Genomic DNA, 21699 nt, shown 5'->3' on the forward strand with positions numbered 1-21699 from the left:
TTTTACACCCATTATTCATTTTTTACGTTAATTACCATTTGTTCGTATCAACAATTCTCAAATAAAAAAGCCATTATAATCGAATGATACAATTCATTAGTCACTCGAATCATCTTCTAACAAAAAATATAAATTTTGCTCCAAACCTGCAATACAATGCATTACAAAGTTGGTATCATTAACTTTGAAAAGCCACAATTTGCACATTAATTCGGAAAAGATCATCTTAATTTCTTGGTTCAAGTTCTATCTATAAAAAAAAAAATTAGGAATCATTGGATCAATTAGCCATATCACAACCATACCACCTCTAACTTCTTTTCAATAAGTGTCATAAGTGATGAGATGTAATTTCACAAATATACATTTTCTAATTTATTTATTTGGGAGAAGAAGAATTTAAACTTATATTTCTTCAACAAATTAGACAAAAATATCATTAAGTAATAGTTAGTTTATAAGTTCCCTAATATGGTGGTAGGTGACTAGTAGCCTAAGTAGATATATGTCCCTTTGCATTTACTTATTGTAGCAAATAACTACTCTATGTTAGTTTGTTGTGCACAACCATAAATAATAAAGGGAAAAATTTTCAAACAGGACACCTAGTTTGGGGTCAATCTTAGTTTAGGACACCAGTTTGGGTTTGTGCTAGTTTAGGACATATATTTAGGATTTGTATTAATGTGGGACAATCCGTCACCTCCGTCAAAAATTCCGTTAAAAATAGACATGTGCCATGCACATGACCTATTTTCAAGGGACAAAATGGACAATTCACCATAATATATTAAAATAATTAAAAATAAACAAGATTAAAACTAAAAATATATTAAAAAAGTTTAAAACTATAAACACAAAAAACACAAAAAAAAAGGATTGAAGAGGGAGATGCAGATCTCACCCCCCCCCCCGGTTTTCACTCAGCCCCAACCACCTCCGGCGGTGGCTTTACTGCCGGCGACGACCCACCCTCTCTTCTCTCTCTCTCTCTCTTATTCTCACTTCTCTCTCTCTCGGGCAGCACTCCCTGCACACACCCAGCTCCACCCAAGTCCAGCCCCTCCGGCCACTTTCCCCGACAACCCAAGATCATCGGCGAGCTGTTCTCGCCGGCGCCAACCCCCCCAGACCAGTCCCCTTTGCCAGCCCGCCGCTCTCTCTCTCCTCTGTTCTCTCTCTCCTTCGCGCCCCCTGCAAGCGCACATGGCCCAGCCACCTGACGCCGACCACCTTCCCGGCCGTCTCCTCACTTCTCTCTCTCTTTCTCTCTCTCTCTCTCTCTCTCCCTCTCCCTCTGTTCCATCTGCGCACCCCTTCTCCACCCAGCCCCAACTCGTGTTTGATTGTTTCTCAATCTCATTAATCAGATCTGTAATTTTAGATCAAGTAATTTGGGTTTTGTCTAAAGGCGTATGCTTTGATTCAGATCTGTAATAATATGAAGATGGTGAACTATTTAGTTTAAATTGATGGAAAGGGTTTTGGTAGATCTGAAATTGGGATGTATATGTGTATTGGGTTTTTGCAGACAACATCGAGGCGTTTGGCTGATAGGAAGGTGGAGAGGTTTGAGAAGAACATAATGAAGAGAGGTGCGGATATGAAGAGAGAAAGAGAGAGAGGGGGGAGGGTGGGTCGTCGCCGGTGGGTAAGGCCACCGCTAGAGGTGGTTGGGGCGATGTGCAGAGAAATAGAGAGAGAAAAAGGAGGGTGCGATCTGCAGAGAAAAAGAGACAGAGAGGAATAGAGAAATGGAGGGAGAGAGAGAGTGAGATAGAGAGGGGGGATGGTGGGGTCACTGCCGGCAAGTATGGCCACCGGAGGTGAGTTGGGGCTGGGTGGAGAAGGGGTGCGCTGCCATCTTGTTCTTCTTTCTTTTTTGTTTTAGTTTTATTTTTAATTATTTTAATATATTATGGTGAATTGTCCATTTTGTCCCTTGAAAATAGGTCATGTGCATGGCACATGTCTATTTTTAACGGAATTCTTGACAGAGATGACGGATTGTCCCACATTAATACAAATCCTAAATATGTGTCCTAAACTAGCACAAACCCAAACTGGTGTCCTAAACTAAGATTGACCCCAAAATACGTGTCCTGAATGAAAAATTTTCCCAATAATAAATTTGCTGGACCACCAAGTTCGACATCACCGATTGATATCGACTGCTGTGTGTTTTGCGCGTGGGGCCAGTCCAATTTGGACCGACTCACCGACTTGACTATCAATGTCCAGTGAACAAGTGTCAGAAACGGTGGACTCTCAGGATGGATTTCAGCCCATTATTTATTTACAGTTGTGGACATGCTTCACAAGTTCACTATCAATAAATGGGCCCAATTGAGTTCTTCCTCTCCTTTGATGGGCCCTGTGAGCCTGCAACAGCTAACACAATAAATGAGATTTTAAGTCTATATCTACTTTTAATGACAGAATGAGTGAATGAATTTGTTGTGTTATCTCTACCAAAAAAAGAATTTGTTTTGTGTTATTATTGATGACCATAGATGGGGACCATAAGCAATTCTGTCCAAGCCATTAAGCCAAGATAAAAAGGGTGCATGAGTGATGAGCCCATCATCTTCATGCTTTTTCAAAGTTGAGAAAAAGCTGAAGACAAGTTGGTCCAAAGGTATATGAGAAAAAGAGATTTTGTTGTAAGCAAAAGCAAAAGCCAACTAAAGCAGAGAGGATATTTAAATGCCTTAATTGGTGCTCATAATATTACTCCTTTCTTTCTATTTCACTAAAGATGCTTTTTGCATTTGTCAAGGTTTTCATCCTAATTCATGTCACATTATGATCATTAACATAATAATATATCAGGCTTTTTCCGCCTACCATACTTACATATGATTTTGCAAATCAAATAATGTAGAATGTATCATAGAATTTTGTGTATTGTAACACCATATATGACATTTATAAATCACATCTAGAAGAATACCTTATTTTTGAATAATAAAAATAAAAATTTAAAGTTTTTTTTTTAATTACATAAATTGAGCTTGTGTCACACTCTTTTTCAAAGTACAAGGAAAGGTGAACCCAAAATGAGCCACAAATCAATTTTCTTAGAAAAAAGAAGATTCCAAAATCACAAAAAAGAAACGAACGTGAATGAACAATGCACAAACTCGTCAGTCAAGAAAGTGAAAGGGTAAGTGGAGTACTAGAATAGATGGTCACTTGACATGTTGAGCTTAACAAACAGTTTGGATTTCATCAATCACTGAACTCAAAACTCTGAACACTCGTAACATCAAAAGAATTGCTTTGTCTTTCTCAATATGCCATGTTCAATGGGTTTTTTATTCCAATTCCTGGTTATATTTCTGTACTTTGTGTCATCTGTTGTATGCCAAGTTCAAGGTATGTTCTTCTTTGGTTTATATTTAAGGCATTTTGGAGAGATTTTTCAACTGGGCTTTTGATATCTGCTTTTTTTCATGCAAATTGAGTGAATCAAATGAAAATGGTAACATCTGCTTCAATTGAATATGCAGAGTTTATCAGTATAGACTGTGGAGGCACAAGCAATTACACTGACCCAAGTACTGCGCTAGCATGGATATCAGACATGGGGCTCATGAACAAGGGCAAGTCAGTACCAGTAGAAAACCCAAATGGAAACTTGGTGCAGTATCAGAGACGCAGAGACTTTCCCATAGACAACAAGAAGTACTGTTACACCTTAAGCACCCAAGAGAGGACAAGATATCTAATCCGAGCAACGTTTCAATATGGCAGCCTGAAAAGTGAAGACACATACCCAAAATTCGAGCTTTACCTGGATGCAACTATGTGGTCGACTGTGACTATATTTGATGCTTCAAGATCATATGTGAATGAAATGATCATCAGGGCATCCTCCAATTCGGTTGATGTGTGCATTTGCTGTGCAACAACTGGGTTTCCATTCATATCCACTCTGGAGCTGCGGCCTTTGAATCTTTCTATGTATGCTACAGATTATGAGGATGGTTTCTTCTTGAAAGTGGCAGCTAGAGTAAATTTTGGTGCTCTAAGCAAAGATGCCATAAGGTAAGAAATTAAGGATTCTCTCTTTCAAGTGAAAAATCTTTTGAAGACTTTTGAAGAAGCTAGTTTTAGTGCAAGACATTTAGTCATTTGATGCCTTCAGTGCAAGTATATTGTTTGTCTCAGGTACCCAGATGACCCCTATGACAGAATTTGGGATTCAGATCTTGTGAAAAGGCAAAATTATCTAGTGGGGGTGGCCCCTGGTACAGAAAGAATCAATACATCAAAGGATATAAACACAAGGAGTAGGGAATACCCACCTGTTAAAGTAATGCAGACTGCAGTTGTTGGCACAAAAGGAGTGCTCAGCTACAGATTGAATCTAGAGGGTTTCCCAGCAAATGCTCGAGCTTATGCTTACTTTGCTGAAATTGAGGAATTGGGTGCAAATGAGAGTCGGAAATTCAAATTGGAGCAACCTTACATGCCTGACTATAACAGTGCAGTGGTAAATATTGCTGAGAACGCAAATGGGAGCTACACTCTCTATGAACCGAGCTACATGAATGTGAGTCTGGAGTTTGTTCTGTCATTTGCCTTTGTTAAGACCCCAGATTCTACTCGAGGGCCGCTTCTAAATGCAATGGAGATAAGTAAATATGTACAAATTGCTGCAAAGACTGATAGGCAAGATTGTAAGTCCATGATCTTATTGTATTACTTACGAGTTTTCATCAGATTGACTGTGATTTACCATGATGATCTGATTACTATTTTTGGTTTTAATTGCTAGTAACTGTTCTCAATGCCCTTCGCTTCACGTCTTCTGAAAGTCTGTCAGTAGATGAAGGTGATCCTTGTGTTCCAACTCACTGGGAATGGGTGAATTGCAGCTCCACAACACCATTGAGAATCACAAAAATGTAAATTCTTCATACCTTCTTCCAGACAACTCTGCTTCATGTCAATTTTATTTTATTGTCATTTGATATAAGTGAAAAAGATCCAACTATAGTGAGGCTGCAGTATGACACTTGCAATATTCATCCAAATTTGTTATTGATTCACAAACTAGGGTATATAATCTGCCAATAACTCTACTGAATAGCATAGGAAACAACTTAAAACGTACAAAACCATCCAAAAAGACATATATAAGTCGGAAAGGAACTTTGTAGACTTTAAGCTTGTGGTCCAAAGTCAAAGTCAGAGCCATCGTTAGGTAAACTATTGTTCATCAATGCACCTTTCATGGTGCATATACATAAGCTGAACTCAAGTGCAGGAAGAAATCATTCACTAGTTATTGCATTTATACAGAGTTGATTGCTTATAGTTTTTATGATGGATGTCTATTAAAATCCCTTTTACAAACATTAAAAGGTATTGCTTCAATGGATTATTGCAAGTAAAGTAACTTGGTTTGTGAAACACTTTGTCGATCCTAAGTCATAAAAACCTATTCAACATTTTAAGTTCAAAAGCTCAACTGCAGATTGAACCTGACCTATGGTACAGTGACCTGTCAGGAAAAAATTTGAAGGGTGAAATTCCATTGGAGCTTAAAAACATGCAGGAGTTGACAGAGTTGTAAGTGCTATATTCCTCTTAACACAACTGTGTGCTTTTATCTTTTCATTGCTTTCTTAATGTCTCTTGCAATCAATTTTTTATTTTCTCATTTAGGTGGTTGGGTGGTAACTCCCTTACAGGACCATTTCCTGACATTAGTACTCTTATCAATTTAAAGATTCTGTAAGCTCTTCAAATCTTGCTTCAAATTTTTCATATTTAAATTTAGTGAACATCTTTTGTTTCAATGATGCATTTCTTTGTATTTTTTTCCTACATGGAGGCATCTAGAGAATAATAATTTGACTGGTCCACTACCTTCTTACCTGGGCAGCTTTCCAAGCTTACAAGAACTGTAAGTAGCAATCTACTTTTGGTGCCCCATCTTGAGTTAGACACTTCCATATATTGCCCATGATCTACCTTAATCCAACATAAAGCATTTATTGCCTGATATATGTTTTGAATATGCAGTAAATGTGAACTCCATATGTGTCAGGTACATACAGAACAACTTTTTCAGTGGGGAAATTCCTGCAGGATTGTTAACTGGGAAAGTCACTTTTAAGTAAGTGTGCTTTTAATTGATGTATGCAATGCTATAAACATGACAATAGACAATGAACTATAGACAATAGTGTATATACTTTTTTTGAATTGAAGACACATCTGTATCAAGTGTAGATAGTTTGAATTCCAAGATATATATCTTAACCCAGAAGATTTATCAACTGATACACTCTTTTATCTTGCAGGTATGAATATAATCCTGGACTACACAAGGGGGCACAAAAGCAGAATCATTATAAGTTGATAATTGGAATTTCAGTTGGAGTACTAGTGATTGTATCAGTTTTACTCTTGGGGAGTCTATTGCTATTGCGTAATCTTCGAAGAAAGTCATCTCATCAGAAAATTGATGAAAGAGGTTTGTACACCAAGAATCCGCTTACTGCTGTCACAATTTCTGCAATCCAACATCTTTTCTTGTGATCAGGTGATTCTCTGCGCACCAGAACCAAGCCTTCAACTGCATACTCAATATCGCGGGGTGGGCATTTGATGGATGAAGGCATAGCTTACTACATTACACTCTCTGATCTGGAAGAAGCCACTAACAATTTCTCTAAGAAAATTGGCAAAGGAAGCTTTGGATCTGTCTATTATGGCAAGATGAAAGATGGGAAAGAGGTGGCTGTTAAAATAATGGCTGATTCATCTAGCCACATGAATAAGCAATTTGTGACTGAGGTAGCCCTTCTGTCAAGAATTCATCATAGAAACTTGGTTCCTCTAATTGGATTCACTGAGGAAGAACATCAATGCATACTGGTTTATGAGTATATGCACAATGGAACCTTACGGGATCACATACATGGTCTACTCTCTCATCACTGCTAGTTAAAATTTTTTCTTTGAATTTCTCTTCTTCGTTGTTAAGGAAGCAGTTTCATCAAAATCCATGACATAATTTGATGACAACAGGTTCTACTACCATCCAGAAGCACTTAGACTGGCTCACTCGCCTCCGTATTGCAGAAGATGCAGCTAAAGGTTTAGACTTCTTTGTAATTCATGCATCATTTTTTAAGTTCATGCTATGGACACATTTTTACATATGTATAGGTCTCGAGTACTTACACACTGGATGCAACCCCAGTATCATCCACCGGGATGTAAAAACAAGCAACATTCTCCTAGACATCAACATGAGAGCAAAAGTGTCAGATTTTGGATTGTCTAGGCAAGCTGAAGAAGATCTAACCCACATATCAAGTGTGGCTAGAGGAACAGTAGGCTACCTGGATCCTGAGTAAGCCGTATTTATCATATATGCGTAATTCACTATGATGTCTCCTGTATGCACTTAATCAACCATGTTTATGCTCCAACAGGTATTATGCTAGCCAGCAATTGACTGAGAAAAGTGATGTATACAGTTTTGGGGTTGTTCTGTTGGAACTGATTTCAGGAAGAAAGCCTGTGTCTACAGAAGACTTTGGCGCTGAATTGAACATTGTTCACTGGGTATGCTTTCTAATCCACTAAAAATTGTTCTTCAAGTACTAAAACTTGTCTAGAAATTCAATGCTAACCTTCTTCTAGAACAAATCGTCAAGCATCATAAATACTAATCACTCAAAATTGTTGTTTTCCAGGCAAGATCCTTGATTCGTAAAGGGGATGTGGTAAGCATCATAGACCCTTTCCTAGAAGGAAATGTCAAGATTGAGTCCATTTGGAGAATTGCTGAAGTTGCAATCCAATGTGTGGAGCAACATGGAGTCTCCAGGCCAAGAATGCAGGAAATAATTCTGGCTATACAAGATGCTGTGAAGATTGAAAAGGGCACTGAAGCCAACCAAAAAATATTATCTCCCAGCAGTTCAAAAGCACAATCTTCCAGGAAAACTTTGCTGACAAGCTTTCTTGAAATTGAGAGCCCTGACTTATCAAACGGTTGCCTAGTCCCATCTGCAAGATAAGTCTGCACCAACCCCACCTTAGACTCACATATCAGCATAACATATGCTGTGTCATCAGTCATATAAATGCTGTTTTGCTTTTAACATTTACACCATTTTAACACACAGCTTTGCATTCAAGTTTCATAAGAAAGTTGTAATACTTTTGCACAGTGTGTACATGTTATATTGGGCAATGTTCTCTAGGTATGTTGTTGTCTGTATAAAAATAAGCTTACCTCACCATGCCCCTTGGGACATCATTCGTGGGTTATGTCGCCAAAACATACCTAATTATGTTGGCTACTAACTCAGAGTTGCCCACCTGCCTCCAAATATCTTTCTAAGGCGATGTTCACTTTGATGTCCCGCAACTTATTCTTCTTTTTTAAGGAAAAAGGTTTAAGTAGATAACTACTTATGATTATCTTATTATCATCAATTTCAACCACCGTTTTACTGTCATGAATGTTTATTTCTCACCGTTACAACAAAATTCTCTCACGTTAATTATGGTTTTAAAAAACTCCGGTAAACAGATATGAAATATGTGTATGAAAAGAATAAGGGTCCGTTTGACACTGCTTTTAGAATTGATAAAAACATTTTCAGATTAGTAAAAACGTTTTTGGTTACATTTGACATAAATAAATAAAAATGTTTCTAAGTTATAAAAACGATTTAAAGTAGTTTTTTTAGAAGCACCGGTCAGGTACTTCTACAAGAAGCACTTTCAAGTGCTTTTGTATGAAACACTTGAAATTTGTTACAATAAAAAATTGTAAAAACACTTACAATAAAAACGTTATTGATTATAAGTGCTTATGTGCTTATATACTTATGAACATAAGCGCTTACAATAAAAGCATTATTGATTATAAGTGATTTTAAGTAGCAGTATCAAATGGATCCTAAATATAGTTCGACCCGTTTTTTTTTTGTTTTTTTTAATTTCCTGGATAGTAGAGAGTAGTGGACCCATTCTTAAGTTAGAAAAATAATTTACCTAATTTAAAGGGATTTCTTTGTATAACCAATTAACCACCACAATAATATAATACTAATGCTTACCAGCAACAAAAATAAATAAATACATACTTGATAATGCAAAATATTATATTGCTTTAACGCTTTCCATATGGGATTCTCCACCTGATATGTTCAGTCAGTGGATAAAGTCCAAAGTGGACCCTCTGATCAAGTGGTATCAGATGATCGGATTATGTGTCAGTTATACACACAAGAGAAACCCACCACAAAATAAATCGTACATAATCAGGCGTTGAATTGAACGATTAGAAATATTCATAAAATTGGTTTCCATAAATACCATTGATTATAAATTTATAATAATCAAGGAAGAGCTTGAAAAAGGTACCGTGGGAAATATTAAAAGAGAACCAAATATGTTAAAGAAAGATTAATAGATTATGATAAGAACTTAAATAAAATGAGGGCATCCCAAATTCCCAATAAAAACATCTTCTTCATCATCATCACAGCAAAAGACGCATTTTTTCTTTTACGTATTCTATTTCTGACCATAAAAGCAGGCGACACCGAAAACAGTCATTCTCAGAGAGCCGCCTCTATCTCTATGATACAAAGATAAAACCAAACAAAGCCCTAAGGAAAGAAACCTCTGTGTGTGTCCCTCTCTTGCTTTGTCTGTTTCTTTGGGTTTTGGGGATTAAGTTCTCTGAAGCAAAAGAGAAGAAGAAAAAAGAAAACTTTGTGTGGTTCATCTATCTACTAGGTACTCTGAGAATAGAGAGGAGTTCTTGCTTTCTGTTCTTGTTTCTTTGCTACCCAAGAGAGAGTTTGTCTGTCTGTGTGTGTGGGTGTGATGGAGATGATATATTACCAGCTGGACAGGGCTTCTTACCAGGACTCCTTGAATGCTATAGAGGCTGATATACAGCATGCCAATTCTCTGTAAGCTCTTTGTTTTTGTTTTGTTTTGCATATCTTTTTATCAAGTGGGTAGTTTTCTGTTCGATTGCCAAGTCTAATTTTGGGCCTTCTGATAATCATGATCAACTCCATAATTTGCCAATTGAGGCAAGAAAAAAGCAAAACCCATATATGATTGTCTGTTTCATATCTAGACCCAAGTTTTGCCCTCTGCCTATAAGCCAATTTGGGATTTATTTTTCCATTTTCAAGTGCAAAGATCAAATTTTTAATTTTTTGGTTCAGACTTGATCATGGTTCAGCTATTAGGTTGACTTGTAAAGGTGGATACTGCCTCATCGTTTGTGCCATATAAATAATTATATCTAATTTTGGTTTGGATTATGTATAGAGCTGCTGCAATTCCAACAGCCAAGGGTGGTGCCCATCTTCAGATGAAATTGGTTTACAATCACTTAGCTCCCCTCTTTCTGTTTTTGTTACAATGGATTGATAGCTCATGCACGTGTCTACTCCCAAGATATCTAAATTTCTTCCACATACTGGTCTACAAGGTTGGTACCTCTTCTCTAGTCTATTAGTTCTTTATGATTGTTGAAAAAGAATTTACTTCGGTTGCTTTATATAATTTGAGCACGCCTTTCAATTAATTGCTCTTTAATCTAATACAGGTATACACAGATGGCAGGCCTAACATTTCAACACATGGAAGGAAGGCAACTATAAGGGATTTCTATTGTATGTTAAATTGTCTACCCTTTGATGTTATCACTAAAACCATTGGATATCAAATTGTCAATTGGTTGTGCTACAATAAATTAATTCTAACTTCGTCTGTTTCATCAAAAACTGAACTACAGCCGTTATCTTACCATCTCTTCAGCGGCTTCATGGGAATTTGGGGGAGATAGGTGATGCTAAGAAAGGGTATCCGAGCATGGAAAGCTCTGGAAAGAAGATGATTAAAGGAGATGATGTTAGTCTTGCCAAAGCTGAGTTGGAGAGAGAAGAGGAGTGTGGGATTTGCTTGGAGTCTTGCACCAAAATGGTCTTGCCCAATTGCTGTCACGAGATGTGCATCAAATGCTACCGCAATTGGTAAGTACAAGCTTTCAAATGTATCCCTTATATGTATGTCCCTTTTGCTTTTAGCTTTTTGCCATGAATGTTTAATGTTAAAAGAGTCATTATTCCCTGCATGTGAAATGTTTTGTTTCTAAATTGCAGGAATAGGAAGTCAGAGTCCTGCCCTTTTTGTCGTGGTAATATAAAGAGAGTTAATTCAGAAGACTTGTGGGTGCTCACTTGTAATAATGATGTGGTTGACCATGAAACGGTTTCTAGGGAGGACTTGCTGCGTTTCTACCTGTATATCAACAGCCTGCCAAAAGATTATCCAGATGCCCTTTTCTTGGTGTATTACGAGTATTCTAATTTGATTTAAAACCGAAGAATGGTGTACAGATAGTGTAAGCCTCCTGTCAAATGTAAATAGAATCTGGTAAGGAACTTCCATTGGATTTTTACAGAGGATAACAGTTCCCATGGTATGTATATTTAAAATTTAGAAGTCAGTTTAAGACTGCTTCATTATATCAAAGTTCTCATTTCTGATACTTGAGTTCCATTATCTTATTGGCTTGTTAAAAATCCATTAATAAGCACATCCACATACACTTATTAATCAGGGTTGACAGTTCTGTAACTTATTTGTTGTTGAATGGCTAGAATGACGGTGATGAGAAAATCCATGTAAAACTCATTGTGGTGTGGCTTCACATCAGAATTCTATCAGAGTGGGTCCTGGTTCCTGGTTATTTTATCTTAACAGATGACAGATGTTATGATTTGCCTCATAATATGTAGCAACCATTGTTAGTTTGAATTTGCACACATGGTTGAACCCTTTTGCTGTAGCAAATTTTTGAAGCTAGTCACCTCAGAATCAGGAAATGAAAGACTGCAGCCAGATTATCATAAAGTCAAATAGCTTGGGTAAGCCTTTTCCTTCACATTAGCTCTCTGCATTTTGATAACTATTCATATTATGAACTTCCCCTTCAGCATGATTGTACTCTGCAACTGAAAGCATAATGTGAAAATGGGCTTGATCAAAATATGAAATTATAAAATATTGAATCCAATTGATAAAAACATTTTTACATTTGCTTACTAGAATACTTGACACATTTGGAACAATTTGCACCTCTTTTCTGAATTCAAACCATAGTTCTAGAAAACCAGCACTGCCAACCAAGACTTCATTATGTTGTCTATAAACAACCAACACTTGAGCTGTAATCCCATGACTTATCTGTTAGCATTATAGTATCAAACCTTCTCTTGGATTCCTCTGCTGGCATCAGAGACAATTCTGGCCTTTGGGGAAAGGTAGTAGGAAAGAAAGAAGAAAAGAACAAAGTTTCAGCTTCTTGGACAATGGAAAAACTATTCTCTCTGCCAATATCACTATTTTAAGGAAACCCTATTTGTAGTTTTCAGAGAATGTATCTAGTAATGGCCAACGAATTATACTGGGTAGACATGTATGACCATCATTAATCAACTTGTAATTATCAAAAGGCAAAATGAAACTATACTGAAGAAACCTTCATCTTAGATTTAGTCCGCTCTAACTTCAAATTGGTATTTCTTATAAGTTATGGCTGGCGTTGATTTGTATCCAATATATTTGTTTTTCTTAAAATTTGTGTTTTCAAAATGCATTATCGCGACTCACGAGCTACTATTAAATTGGACAATAATCCAAATAACGTGAATAACAATCTTGTGTAGAAACGTGGTCAACCTATAAATGTCTTGACCATTACAATTAAATCGGATATAATCCAATCTAATAATAATTTCTCCTAAATCTCATCAATTCCAGAATAATATTTTGATTTAGCTCTTATTAACATACAGTCACATACTTTGACATATGTTTCTTATCGGACTTTAGACATTATTTGAAACTAAGATCTATCGCTTTGTCACCCTATCTCAATGCCAATTTAGCTAGAAATTCATAGCATTTGTCATATTTTTTTTTCTTCTTTCATAGCATGGTATTTGTCATATGTTACATGAAAAGTTTTTTTATTTATTTTTTTATTACATAGTAAGCAATCTAATCTCATACTATATTTGAATACTCACTCATGAGGAATTAAGCTCATCTCAAGAAAAATATTAAGTTCGTTAGAAAAATAAAATGAGTTTAAAATTTTGTATACTTAGCTCGTAAAATTAGTGAGTTGCTTGTATTTTTTGGTAGAGCTTGAGTTACCATATACTCAACTTTGGTATACCTAGCTCATAAAACTCATGAGATAAGCTATGCCGAACTTGAAAAATAGTATACGAGATTAGATTGAACATAGCTTTTAGAGCTTCATTTGAGCTTGAGCCGAGTTCGAACTCAATAAATATTATTCGGGTCGAGCTTGAGCATCTTGGTATTCAAGTTGGCTCAGCCTCATTTACACTCCTAAACTTTTTTTATTATTATTTTTATTTAAGAATATTTACAACCCCTAAGCTTAAAGCTGTAATGTTACATTATTCATAATGGTAACGGACGAGATTGAACCCGAATGTAAAGTTCAGTAGTAAATGCTGCTAATTGTGTCAAGCACTAATGAGAAAACAGTAACAGTGCCACAGTGGCCCTTCACCGCAGACAAGTGTAATTAAATAACGGAGAAGGTAAAAAAAAAAACCGAGAAAGAGGAACAGAGGGTGAGAAAAACTGGGAAAATTTTAGTCAGCTGCGCGGGCAGTCTGCAAAATCAGACACACCACAACCGAACCGGAAGTGGTTCATATTCTCCAAATCGAACACAAAAATCTGATTAATAAAGCAGGCGTTTTCTGGTCTCTACGGAAATCCATTCCAAGCTCAAACCTTTCAGTACCCGAAGGCCTTCAATTTCCATTCCAAGGGTTTTTCTTTTTCGGTTCACGACGAATTCTTATCTCTAGGATTGATTTCTCATGATTTAGGGTTCCATAGCGTGCGATTGGTTGATCTCTGATCTCAAACCTTGTTGCGATTGGGTTATGAACCTTTGAGATGTCTGAGAACCGTGATTCGGGGAAGCTTCTGGTGGAGGCAGACCAAGCTAATGGCTTAGCGGAGTCGCCGTCGTCGCCGTCATCGTCGTCGCCGTCGTCCTCTTCGTCGTCGTCGTCGACCAAAGATTCGAATGCGGTTCCAGATGACGTCGCTGAACCTGTCAATCAGGTAATCGATTTTATGAGATTTTGCAGGGTGCAATTTCGATTTGATCTAATACGTAAACATATCATATGATATCAATTTAATTGCAGAAATTGGACGCAGTCGAAGATGATGAAGGAGTTTCGGGAGATCAAGGGAGAGTGTTGGAGGACGCCGGGAAGGAGGACGCAGAGTTCGTCGATTGCTCGGACGAGTACGCGTTGGAAGAGGTGGAACGCCTGCGGACTATGCTGGAGAGTACTATCGACGAGAAAGATAGTTTTGCAAGCCAATTCGAGGTCGATAGTTTTTATTTTATAAAAATTTCTTTATAAAAAAAAGAGTGATGGTTTTCAAGTAATTTATGGGTTTTCGGTATTGACTGTGGGTGCAGGAAGAAAGAGAGGCTTTTGCTAGAGAAGTTGCTAGTCTTCGGTTTCAGCTTAAGGCTCTAACTGACCAACAGCCATTGCCGGATGAAAGTGGTAATTTTCTTCGTGAGGCAGAAAGTGAGGAAAATGATAAGTTTATGTGTACCCGGTGGAATGAGTTGATGAGCGAGTGTTCTGGGTTTGCTCAAAGGGCTTTAGAAAAACGGTTGCAGACTGAGGCAGCGGTAAGAGAACTCGATGGAATTGTGTTTAGGAAGGATCAAGAAATCGAGGGTCTCAATGCGAAGGTCAATGAATTTTCAATACTGAATGATGTTGTCACGATTTTTCTGAATTCTGTTCAGAGGTCTGCAGAAGTTTCATCTGAGTCTCAGCTTGAAAAGGATGCACATTTTGAAGTTGTAACAAACAGGATGTTAGCTTCCCTTAGCGGTGTAGTTGATCAACAAGAAATGGTGGATGATTCTGTTGGTGGAAAAGGCACTTCTATGTTAGTTGAGAAGTTCACGCAGATGCTTTCTGAAATTGAACAACTTAGACGGTGTTTGCCTGAGGCCAGGTTAGATCTTAGTTCGCAGGAGTTAGGGGGGGTTTTTGCTGCCGCTCGTAATGAGTTGTTTGAGCTCAAAAGAAAGGAAGCAGAATTTGTTGAAAGATTGAGCCATCTGGAAGATGAAACTAGAAAATTGGCTGAAGAACTTGACAATCAAAGAGTGAAAGTTGAGAAAGTGAATGCAGAACTTGGGAAAACAAATATGGAACTGGATCAGGAGAAGAACAGGTGTGCTAATACCAGAGAGAAGCTTACTATGGCTGTGACAAAGGGGAAGGCATTGGTACAGCAAAGGGACTCATTGAAGCAGTCCCTTGCTGAAAAAACGAGGGAGCTTGAGAAGTATTTGATTGAATTGCAAGAGAAGTCAAGTGCACTTGAAGCTGCTGAATTAAGCAAGGAGGAATTAATTAGAAGTGAAAATTTAGTTGCATCTCTGCAAGAAATGCTATCCCAAAAAAATGAGGTTCTTGAAAAATTTGAAGACATTTTGTCTCATAATGGTGTACCTGAAGAACTTCAATCTACGGATATTCTTGAGAGACTTCGATGGCTTATGGATGAAAACAACAAACTCAAGGGCATTTCCCTGGAATTCCAGAACTTCAAAGATGCTATGTATGGGATTGATCTACCAGAAGTTATTTCATCTTCCAACTTGGAATCTCAAGTAAATTGGCTTAGGGAATCATATTCTCAGGCCAAAGAGGAAGTATTTATGTTGCGTGATGAAATTACTGCAACTAAGGAAATGGCACTTAAAAATATTGATGAAAATGATAAACTCAAGGACATTTCTCTGGAATTCCAGAACTTGAAAGATGCTATGTATCAGATTGATCTACCCGAAGCTATTTCATCTTCTAACTTGGAATCTCAAGTAAATTGGCTCAGGGAATCATATTCTCAGGCCAAAGAGGAAGTTCTTATGTTGCGTGATGAAATTACTGCAACTAAGGAAGTGGCACGTAAAAATATTGATCACTTAACTGCTTCACTTTCAGCTGAATTGCAGGCAAAGGAATATCTCCAAGTCGAATTGGACAATCTGACATCTGAATACAAAGAGATTGCTGAGAAAGAGCATCAAGTGTCTTCAGAGAAAGCTGAGATGGTCAAAGTGTTACTTGATGTCTCTGGAATTATAACTGACAATGAAGAGGTTTATCAGCCTTCCTTGGACATTGCCATGCTCATCGACAGATGCATTGGAAAGATAAAAGAACGGAGCAGTGCCTCATTTGATTCTCCTAGTGTTGATGTTGAGCTGTTTGAAACAATTCAAAGCCACTTGTATGTAAGGGATCAGGAGTTGATGCTGTGTGAGAATATACTAGAAGAGGAGATGATGGTGAGGTCAGAGGTGAATAATCTGTCAAAAGAGTTGCAGGTTGTATCTCAAGAACTTGTAGCATTGAAAGAGGAAAAAGGATTCCTACAGAGAGATATTGAACGATCAGAGGAGAAAAATTCTGTGCTAAGGGAGAAGTTGTCCATGGCAGTCAAGAAAGGTAAGGGACTGGTTCAAGACCGGGAAAACATGAAACTTCTTTTGGAAGAAAAGAACAGGGAGATTGAGAAGTCAAGGCTTGAGTTAGAGCAGCAACAATCTGCACTGTCTGAATGCAGGGACAAGATAAGTAGTTTGTCTGCTGATGTAGATCGCATACCAAATTTAGATGCTGATCTTGTTGCTATGAAGGAACAACGAAATCAACTCGAACAGTTCTTACTGGAGAGCAATAACATGTTACAAAGAGTAATTGAGTCGATTGATGCCATTGTTCTTCCTGTTGATTTAGTTTTTGAAGAGCCTGTGGGGAAGGTGAACTGGCTTGCTGGATACATAAATGAATGTCAGGATGCTAAGGCACATGCACAGCAAGAGTTGAAGAAAGAAAAAGAGGAAGCCAGTAATCTGGCTAGTAAGTTAGCAGAAGCCCACTCAACCATAAAATTGCTGGAAGATGAATTGTCGGTTGTGAAGAATGATATTTCTCAACTTGCTGAAGAAAAGAGGGAAATGGAAGTTGGCAAGACCAATGTTGAAAAAGAGTTACAGAGAGCACTAGAAGAAGCTGTTTCCCAGGCTAGCAAGTTTGATGAGGTTTGTGCAAATAAAAAGTCACTAGAAGAGGCTTTATCACTTGTAGAAAATAATGTATCTGTTCTTGTCGGTGAAAAAGAAGAGGCTTTAGTCAGTAGAGCTACTGCAGAGACAGAGCTAGAGAAAGTGAAGGAGGAAGTTGATATTCAGACCAGCAAACTAACAGAGGCCTACAAGACCATAAAGTTACTTGAAGATGCACTATCTCAGACGCAGGCCAATGTTTCTTTACTTAATGAACAAAACAATGAGGCTCAAATTGGTAGAACGAATTTAGAGGTTGAGCTAAAGAAACTGCAAGAGGAAGCTGGGTTCCAGGATAGCAAGCTATCAGATGCCTGTGCAACCATAAAGTCACTGGAAGATGCATTGCTGAAGGCAGGGGATGATATTTCTGTACTTGGAAGTGGAAAGAAAAATGCTGAAGAGGAGATATTAACACTCAATTCCAAGTTAAATGCATGCATTGAAGAGTTGTCTGGTTCTAATGGCAGCATAGAAAACAGGTCCTTTGAACTCACTGGTCACCTTAATAATCTTCAAGTGCTAATGAGGGACGAGACTCTATTGTTGACAGTGAAAAGATGTTTTGAGAAGAAATTTGAGAGCCTGAAGGATATGGACCTCATTCTTAAGAATATAAGGGGCCATTGTGTTTCCATTGGTTTAGAAGAGCTGCAAAGGCACCAAGTAATGGAGGTATGGACAAAGCTTTCATCTTTATTCTTCCTTTTGTGCATGCTATGTTGGTGGATCAACATTCGTCTACCTTTAGAGCTTGCCTTTTTCTACTTTTATATTCATTATTTGTTGTCAATGTCATACTTCTGCCCAGGAAGAATATGTTTGCTAATATTTCAGAAGGTATATACTTCAACAAGCCAATCAAGCATGGTCCTTGGATTAAATATGTTTTTTTCTCGCTCTGATAAAACCAATTTCCTTTTATTTAGTCTCTGATTTAGAATCCCCAATGACTGAAAATATTTGTGATGATTGCTCTTATTTTCTGTGAGAACAGATGATGCTCTCAAGATTTTGGTTCTCTCTTATATGTTGTAGCTATCTCCCTCTTCTGCACATTTGTCGCATTCACTCTCTCTCTTCTTATGTATACGTTATAACATTAGAAGAACTTGATTTTATTTCCTCGCTCTTTGTTCTAATTAGTTCCTTGTATTACTTATTCCAGGAAGATTCATATGTGACAAGAGCTTTCTCAGATGGTCTTGACAATATTTCTAGTATTGAAAAGGATATTGGTGAGGTCAATGTTGCAGATGGTGATGATATGTCTTTGTATTTGAAAAAGACTGTGGAAAGGTTGCACTTGCGAGACAATATTCTTGCAGAAAAGTTTGAACACCTATCTTCTTTTGTAGATGAGTTTATTGCAACTCTGTTAAGAAATTTACAGGCAAGAAGGGATGAAGTAATAGCTATGTTTGAGCACATGGAGTCTTTTAAACAAAAAGCAAATAGTCTGGAAATATATAAACAGGAACAGGAGAATACCATAGAGAATTTAGAAAATGATCTCAAGTCTCTACTCTCTGCTTGCACTGATGCTACCAGAGAACTGCAGTTTGAAGTTAAGAACAATTTACTTGAACTGAGCTCTGTTCCTGAGCTCGAAAATTTGAGACACAATCTGTCCCTAGAAACAGGAGTAAATGGTGGAGAGACCACAGATACACATGAGCAAGGTCTTGACGGTAGCAAATATGGCAAAACAGCAGAAATGTTGTCAGTTGCTAGTAGAAAAGTTCAAGCTTTGCTTAAACAGTTTGAGAGCACAAGCAAAGTGGCGGCCTCTACAATTGAAGATTTGCAGATTAAACTGAAAGAAGCTAGAATAACTTCTGAAAAAGCAATTGAAGAAAGGGATCTAAGACAAAATTGGATTTCCAAGTTGGACGCTGATGTGGAAGCATTACAAAATTCATGCAGTAAGCTGACACTTAAACTAGAAGATTATCAAGCCAAAGAGGATAAGTTTAAGGACAAAGAGGCAGAAGTTTCATCCTTGTACAATACTTTGTTAATGAAAGAACAAGGTGAATATCTTTTTCTTTTTTTTTTCTCTCTGTTCCTTTCTCTGATGTTACCCTGAGATACTTTGGCTGCTCTAATGACTGTAAGTGCTCTAATGACTTATTTGTTCACATTTCTTGTTTCAGAGGCTGAAGACTCCCTCCTGTCGCCATCTGAAGTAAAAATCCTCTTTGACAAAATCAGAGGGATTGAAATTCCTATGGCAGAGTCAGAAATAGGAGACTTAGGGCCCTATAATTCAACTCATGTGAAGAAGCTCTTTTATATTATTGATAATATTACTGACTTTCAGCATCAGATAAATTTATTGTCTAATGAAAAAGAAGAGCTACAATCAACACTTGGGACACGGATGCTTGAAATTGAACATCTGAAAGAAGAGGTTGATAAATATGTCAGAGATAGACAAGATACAGAGAAGATGAAAAATGAACTGTCTGCGCTCATATATAGTTTGGAAAAAATTATAGAAATCTCAGGCGGTAATGATTTAGTTGGAGACCAGAAATCTTCTGGTGTGAGGGGACTTCTATCAGTATTAGAAAAGCAGGTTATGGCTTTGCTAATGGAGTCTGAAAATTCAAAATCAAAAGCCCAGGAACTTGGTACTAAGTTGGTCCAGAGCCAAAAGTTTGTGGCTGAATTATCATCCAAGGTTACTGTACTTGAAGATTCACTTCAAGGAAGGGCTGCTCAGCCAGAGATTGTTCAGGAAAGGAGCATCTTTGAAGCACCTTCTTTGCCTACTGGTTCAGAGATATCTGAAATTGAAGATGTGGTACATTTAGATTTATATTTCCGTTATAATTTCCTTCTTTCTGCATAGTTTTTCACTTGATTCCTTTTGACTTTTGTATTTGATACAAGGCTTTTCCAGTTAAGTTTAGGTGTTCAAGGTAAAAATGATATAAAATTATGATGGTGATTGAGGTTTAGGATCATAAAGGTTTGTTAGTTGCATGTTGATGAATGTGTGCTTTAAAGATGGAATATGCCAGTAGTTTTGTTCAACATCCTTGTACAATATTTTCTCTTGCATATCAGTAGTGATTCATTAAGGAGTTGTGATTATTTGCTTGAGACCTGGAATAATTGAAGTTGTTTGTAAATCAATTATCATTCAGGGAGCACTTGGAAAGAAAACGATATCTCCTGTCCCGTCAGCAGCTCACGTGCGAACTATGCGAAAGGGTTCAACTGACCATCTTGCAATTGATATTGATTCCGAATCTACTAGTCTAATCAACAATGAAGAAACTGACGAGGACAAAGGTTTGCACTTTAGGATTTGTCTGATGTTCCTAGTATTAAATCCTGGTAAACTTATTTCTTTTGTTTTTGTTTTTATGTGTCATTTTCCCAGGTCATGTATTCAAGTCTCTCAATGCATCTGGTCTCATTCCAAGACAAGGAAAGTTGATTGCAGATCGAGTTGATGGAATTTGGTAAAGTGTTGAGCTTAAACTTGTTATATAAAGGGTGGGGTGGGATCAAACCTTGCTAGGTCATCTTCCCCCCCCCCCCCCCCACCCCCCCACGAAAACCTTAGTTAGGTGACTAACATCCAAAACTTAAATATTTGGTCTGTCATGTCAATCAGTGCTGCTCACCACCCTTCTAATGGAGTCTTATTTTACCACTTAAAGTTGGAATAGGGTGCATTTACCTACTTGATCCTAAGTTGCTTTACAATCTTTATATGCAGGGTATCTGGTGGTCGAGTTTTGATGAGTCGCCCTAGGGCAAGGCTAGGACTTATTGTCTACTGGCTTGTCTTGCATATGTGGCTGCTGGGAACCATTGTGTAATGAAGTCTGTGATTAACCCTGGATCTCACCACAAGGTTTCTCATTTGGGTCCGCAAGCAAATTGTATCACAGAGATATGACTTTTTGTCATTTGTTTTCACCATTCGTTTCTTATCACTTTGCATAAATATCCATCCCCAAATTAGTTCTCTGCAATCACATTTTTAGGTTGCAGAGAATCAAAGGGCTCTATGCCCGTGGATAATATTCCACATTTGTTACATGTTTGTCCCATTTTATCATAGTTTGATACCTGACAGATGAACATGAAATGTTTGTAGTGAGTCTAGTCTAGTCTAGTCTAGTCTAGTGACATAGTGTTAATTTTTTACACGTCTTTTGACTCTTTTTTAGACGTCTTTTTGACTGTGAACTCCCAAGCGGCCAAGTCATGATGGATTACTTATTTGCGTAACAAGTGCAGCACCGAGTTATTTGCATTGTAACACGCCAGATATATGTACCAGGTATTTTGAGGCTCTATTGTTCAACCAGGACTTGGAGTAGCTATGAAAAAATGGAAAAAAAAATTGAACTATTCACAACATTGTTGATGAGCGAGCAAAATTGAGAGCGATTTTTTACCCAAATTAGCTATATTTATTTTTGGTCCAACGAGCC

General features: G+C 37.5%; 3 protein-coding genes across 4 annotated transcripts; all 3 read left to right on the top strand.

Annotated features, from left to right (window-relative positions):
* The first annotated feature begins 3048 nt into the window (after positions 1-3048).
* Positions 3049-8454, top strand: LOC147294831 (Leucine-rich repeat protein kinase family protein). 2 transcript variants are annotated; one of them, XM_086232670.1, is made up of 14 exons: positions 3049-3166; positions 3513-4050; positions 4174-4685; positions 4784-4913; positions 5509-5580; positions 5677-5745; positions 5846-5917; positions 6062-6130; positions 6318-6490; positions 6560-6940; positions 7048-7116; positions 7189-7375; positions 7458-7590; positions 7722-8454. In XM_086232670.1, the coding sequence occupies exons 2-14, from the start codon at positions 3587-3589 to the stop codon at positions 8046-8048; spliced, it is 2658 nt and encodes an 885-aa protein (XP_086088796.1). In that variant the 5' UTR covers positions 3049-3166; positions 3513-3586; the 3' UTR covers positions 8049-8454. The 2 variants fall into 2 exon arrangements, with proteins under 2 accessions (XP_086088796.1, XP_086088794.1); XM_086232668.1 differs by lacking the exon at positions 3049-3166 and adding an exon at positions 3199-3378.
* A 1047-nt stretch (positions 8455-9501) lies between these two features.
* On the top strand, positions 9502-11555 carry LOC147294832 (E3 ubiquitin-protein ligase AIRP2-like). The gene is made up of 5 exons (XM_086231823.1): positions 9502-9962; positions 10333-10495; positions 10613-10679; positions 10802-11039; positions 11169-11555. Exons 1-5 carry the CDS (start codon positions 9874-9876, stop codon positions 11383-11385), a joined length of 774 nt encoding a protein of 257 aa, XP_086087949.1. The 5' UTR covers positions 9502-9873; the 3' UTR covers positions 11386-11555.
* A 1773-nt stretch (positions 11556-13328) lies between these two features.
* Positions 13329-21561, top strand: TNO1 (TGN-related, localized SYP41 interacting protein). Its single transcript, XM_086232916.1, has 8 exons — positions 13329-14187; positions 14274-14462; positions 14558-17914; positions 18408-19272; positions 19396-20048; positions 20395-20542; positions 20634-20715; positions 20976-21561. Exons 1-8 carry the CDS (start codon positions 14017-14019, stop codon positions 21076-21078), a joined length of 5568 nt encoding a protein of 1855 aa, XP_086089042.1. The 5' UTR covers positions 13329-14016; the 3' UTR covers positions 21079-21561.
* Positions 21562-21699: the final 138 nt, after the last annotated feature.

The sequence above is a fragment of the Dryas octopetala genome, chromosome 2 (genome assembly GCF_963921425.1).
Source record: "Dryas octopetala chromosome 2, drDryOcto1.1, whole genome shotgun sequence".
NCBI classification, from domain to species: Eukaryota; Viridiplantae; Streptophyta; class Magnoliopsida; order Rosales; family Rosaceae; genus Dryas; species Dryas octopetala.

Excerpts from the sequence above, each read along its gene's own strand:
- LOC147294831 (XM_086232668.1), top strand. The coding sequence starts at position 3,297 with ATGCCATGTTCAATGGGTTTTTTATTCCAATTCCTGGTTATATTTCTG. Across the intron at positions 5,581-5,676 it reads ATGCAGGAGTTGACAGAGTT|GTGGTTGGGTGGTAACTCCC; the intron begins GTAAGTGCTATA and ends TTTCTCATTTAG. Across the intron at positions 5,746-5,845 it reads CTTATCAATTTAAAGATTCT|GCATCTAGAGAATAATAATT; the intron begins GTAAGCTCTTCA and ends TCCTACATGGAG.
- LOC147294832 (XM_086231823.1), top strand. The coding sequence starts at position 9,874 with ATGGAGATGATATATTACCAGCTGGACAGGGCTTCTTACCAGGACTCC. Across the intron at positions 10,496-10,612 it reads TCCACATACTGGTCTACAAG|GTATACACAGATGGCAGGCC; the intron begins GTTGGTACCTCT and ends AATCTAATACAG. Across the intron at positions 10,680-10,801 it reads AACTATAAGGGATTTCTATT|CCGTTATCTTACCATCTCTT; the intron begins GTATGTTAAATT and ends ACTGAACTACAG.
- TNO1 (XM_086232916.1), top strand. The coding sequence starts at position 14,017 with ATGTCTGAGAACCGTGATTCGGGGAAGCTTCTGGTGGAGGCAGACCAA. Across the intron at positions 20,049-20,394 it reads TATCTGAAATTGAAGATGTG|GGAGCACTTGGAAAGAAAAC; the intron begins GTACATTTAGAT and ends ATTATCATTCAG. Across the intron at positions 20,716-20,975 it reads GATCGAGTTGATGGAATTTG|GGTATCTGGTGGTCGAGTTT; the intron begins GTAAAGTGTTGA and ends CTTTATATGCAG.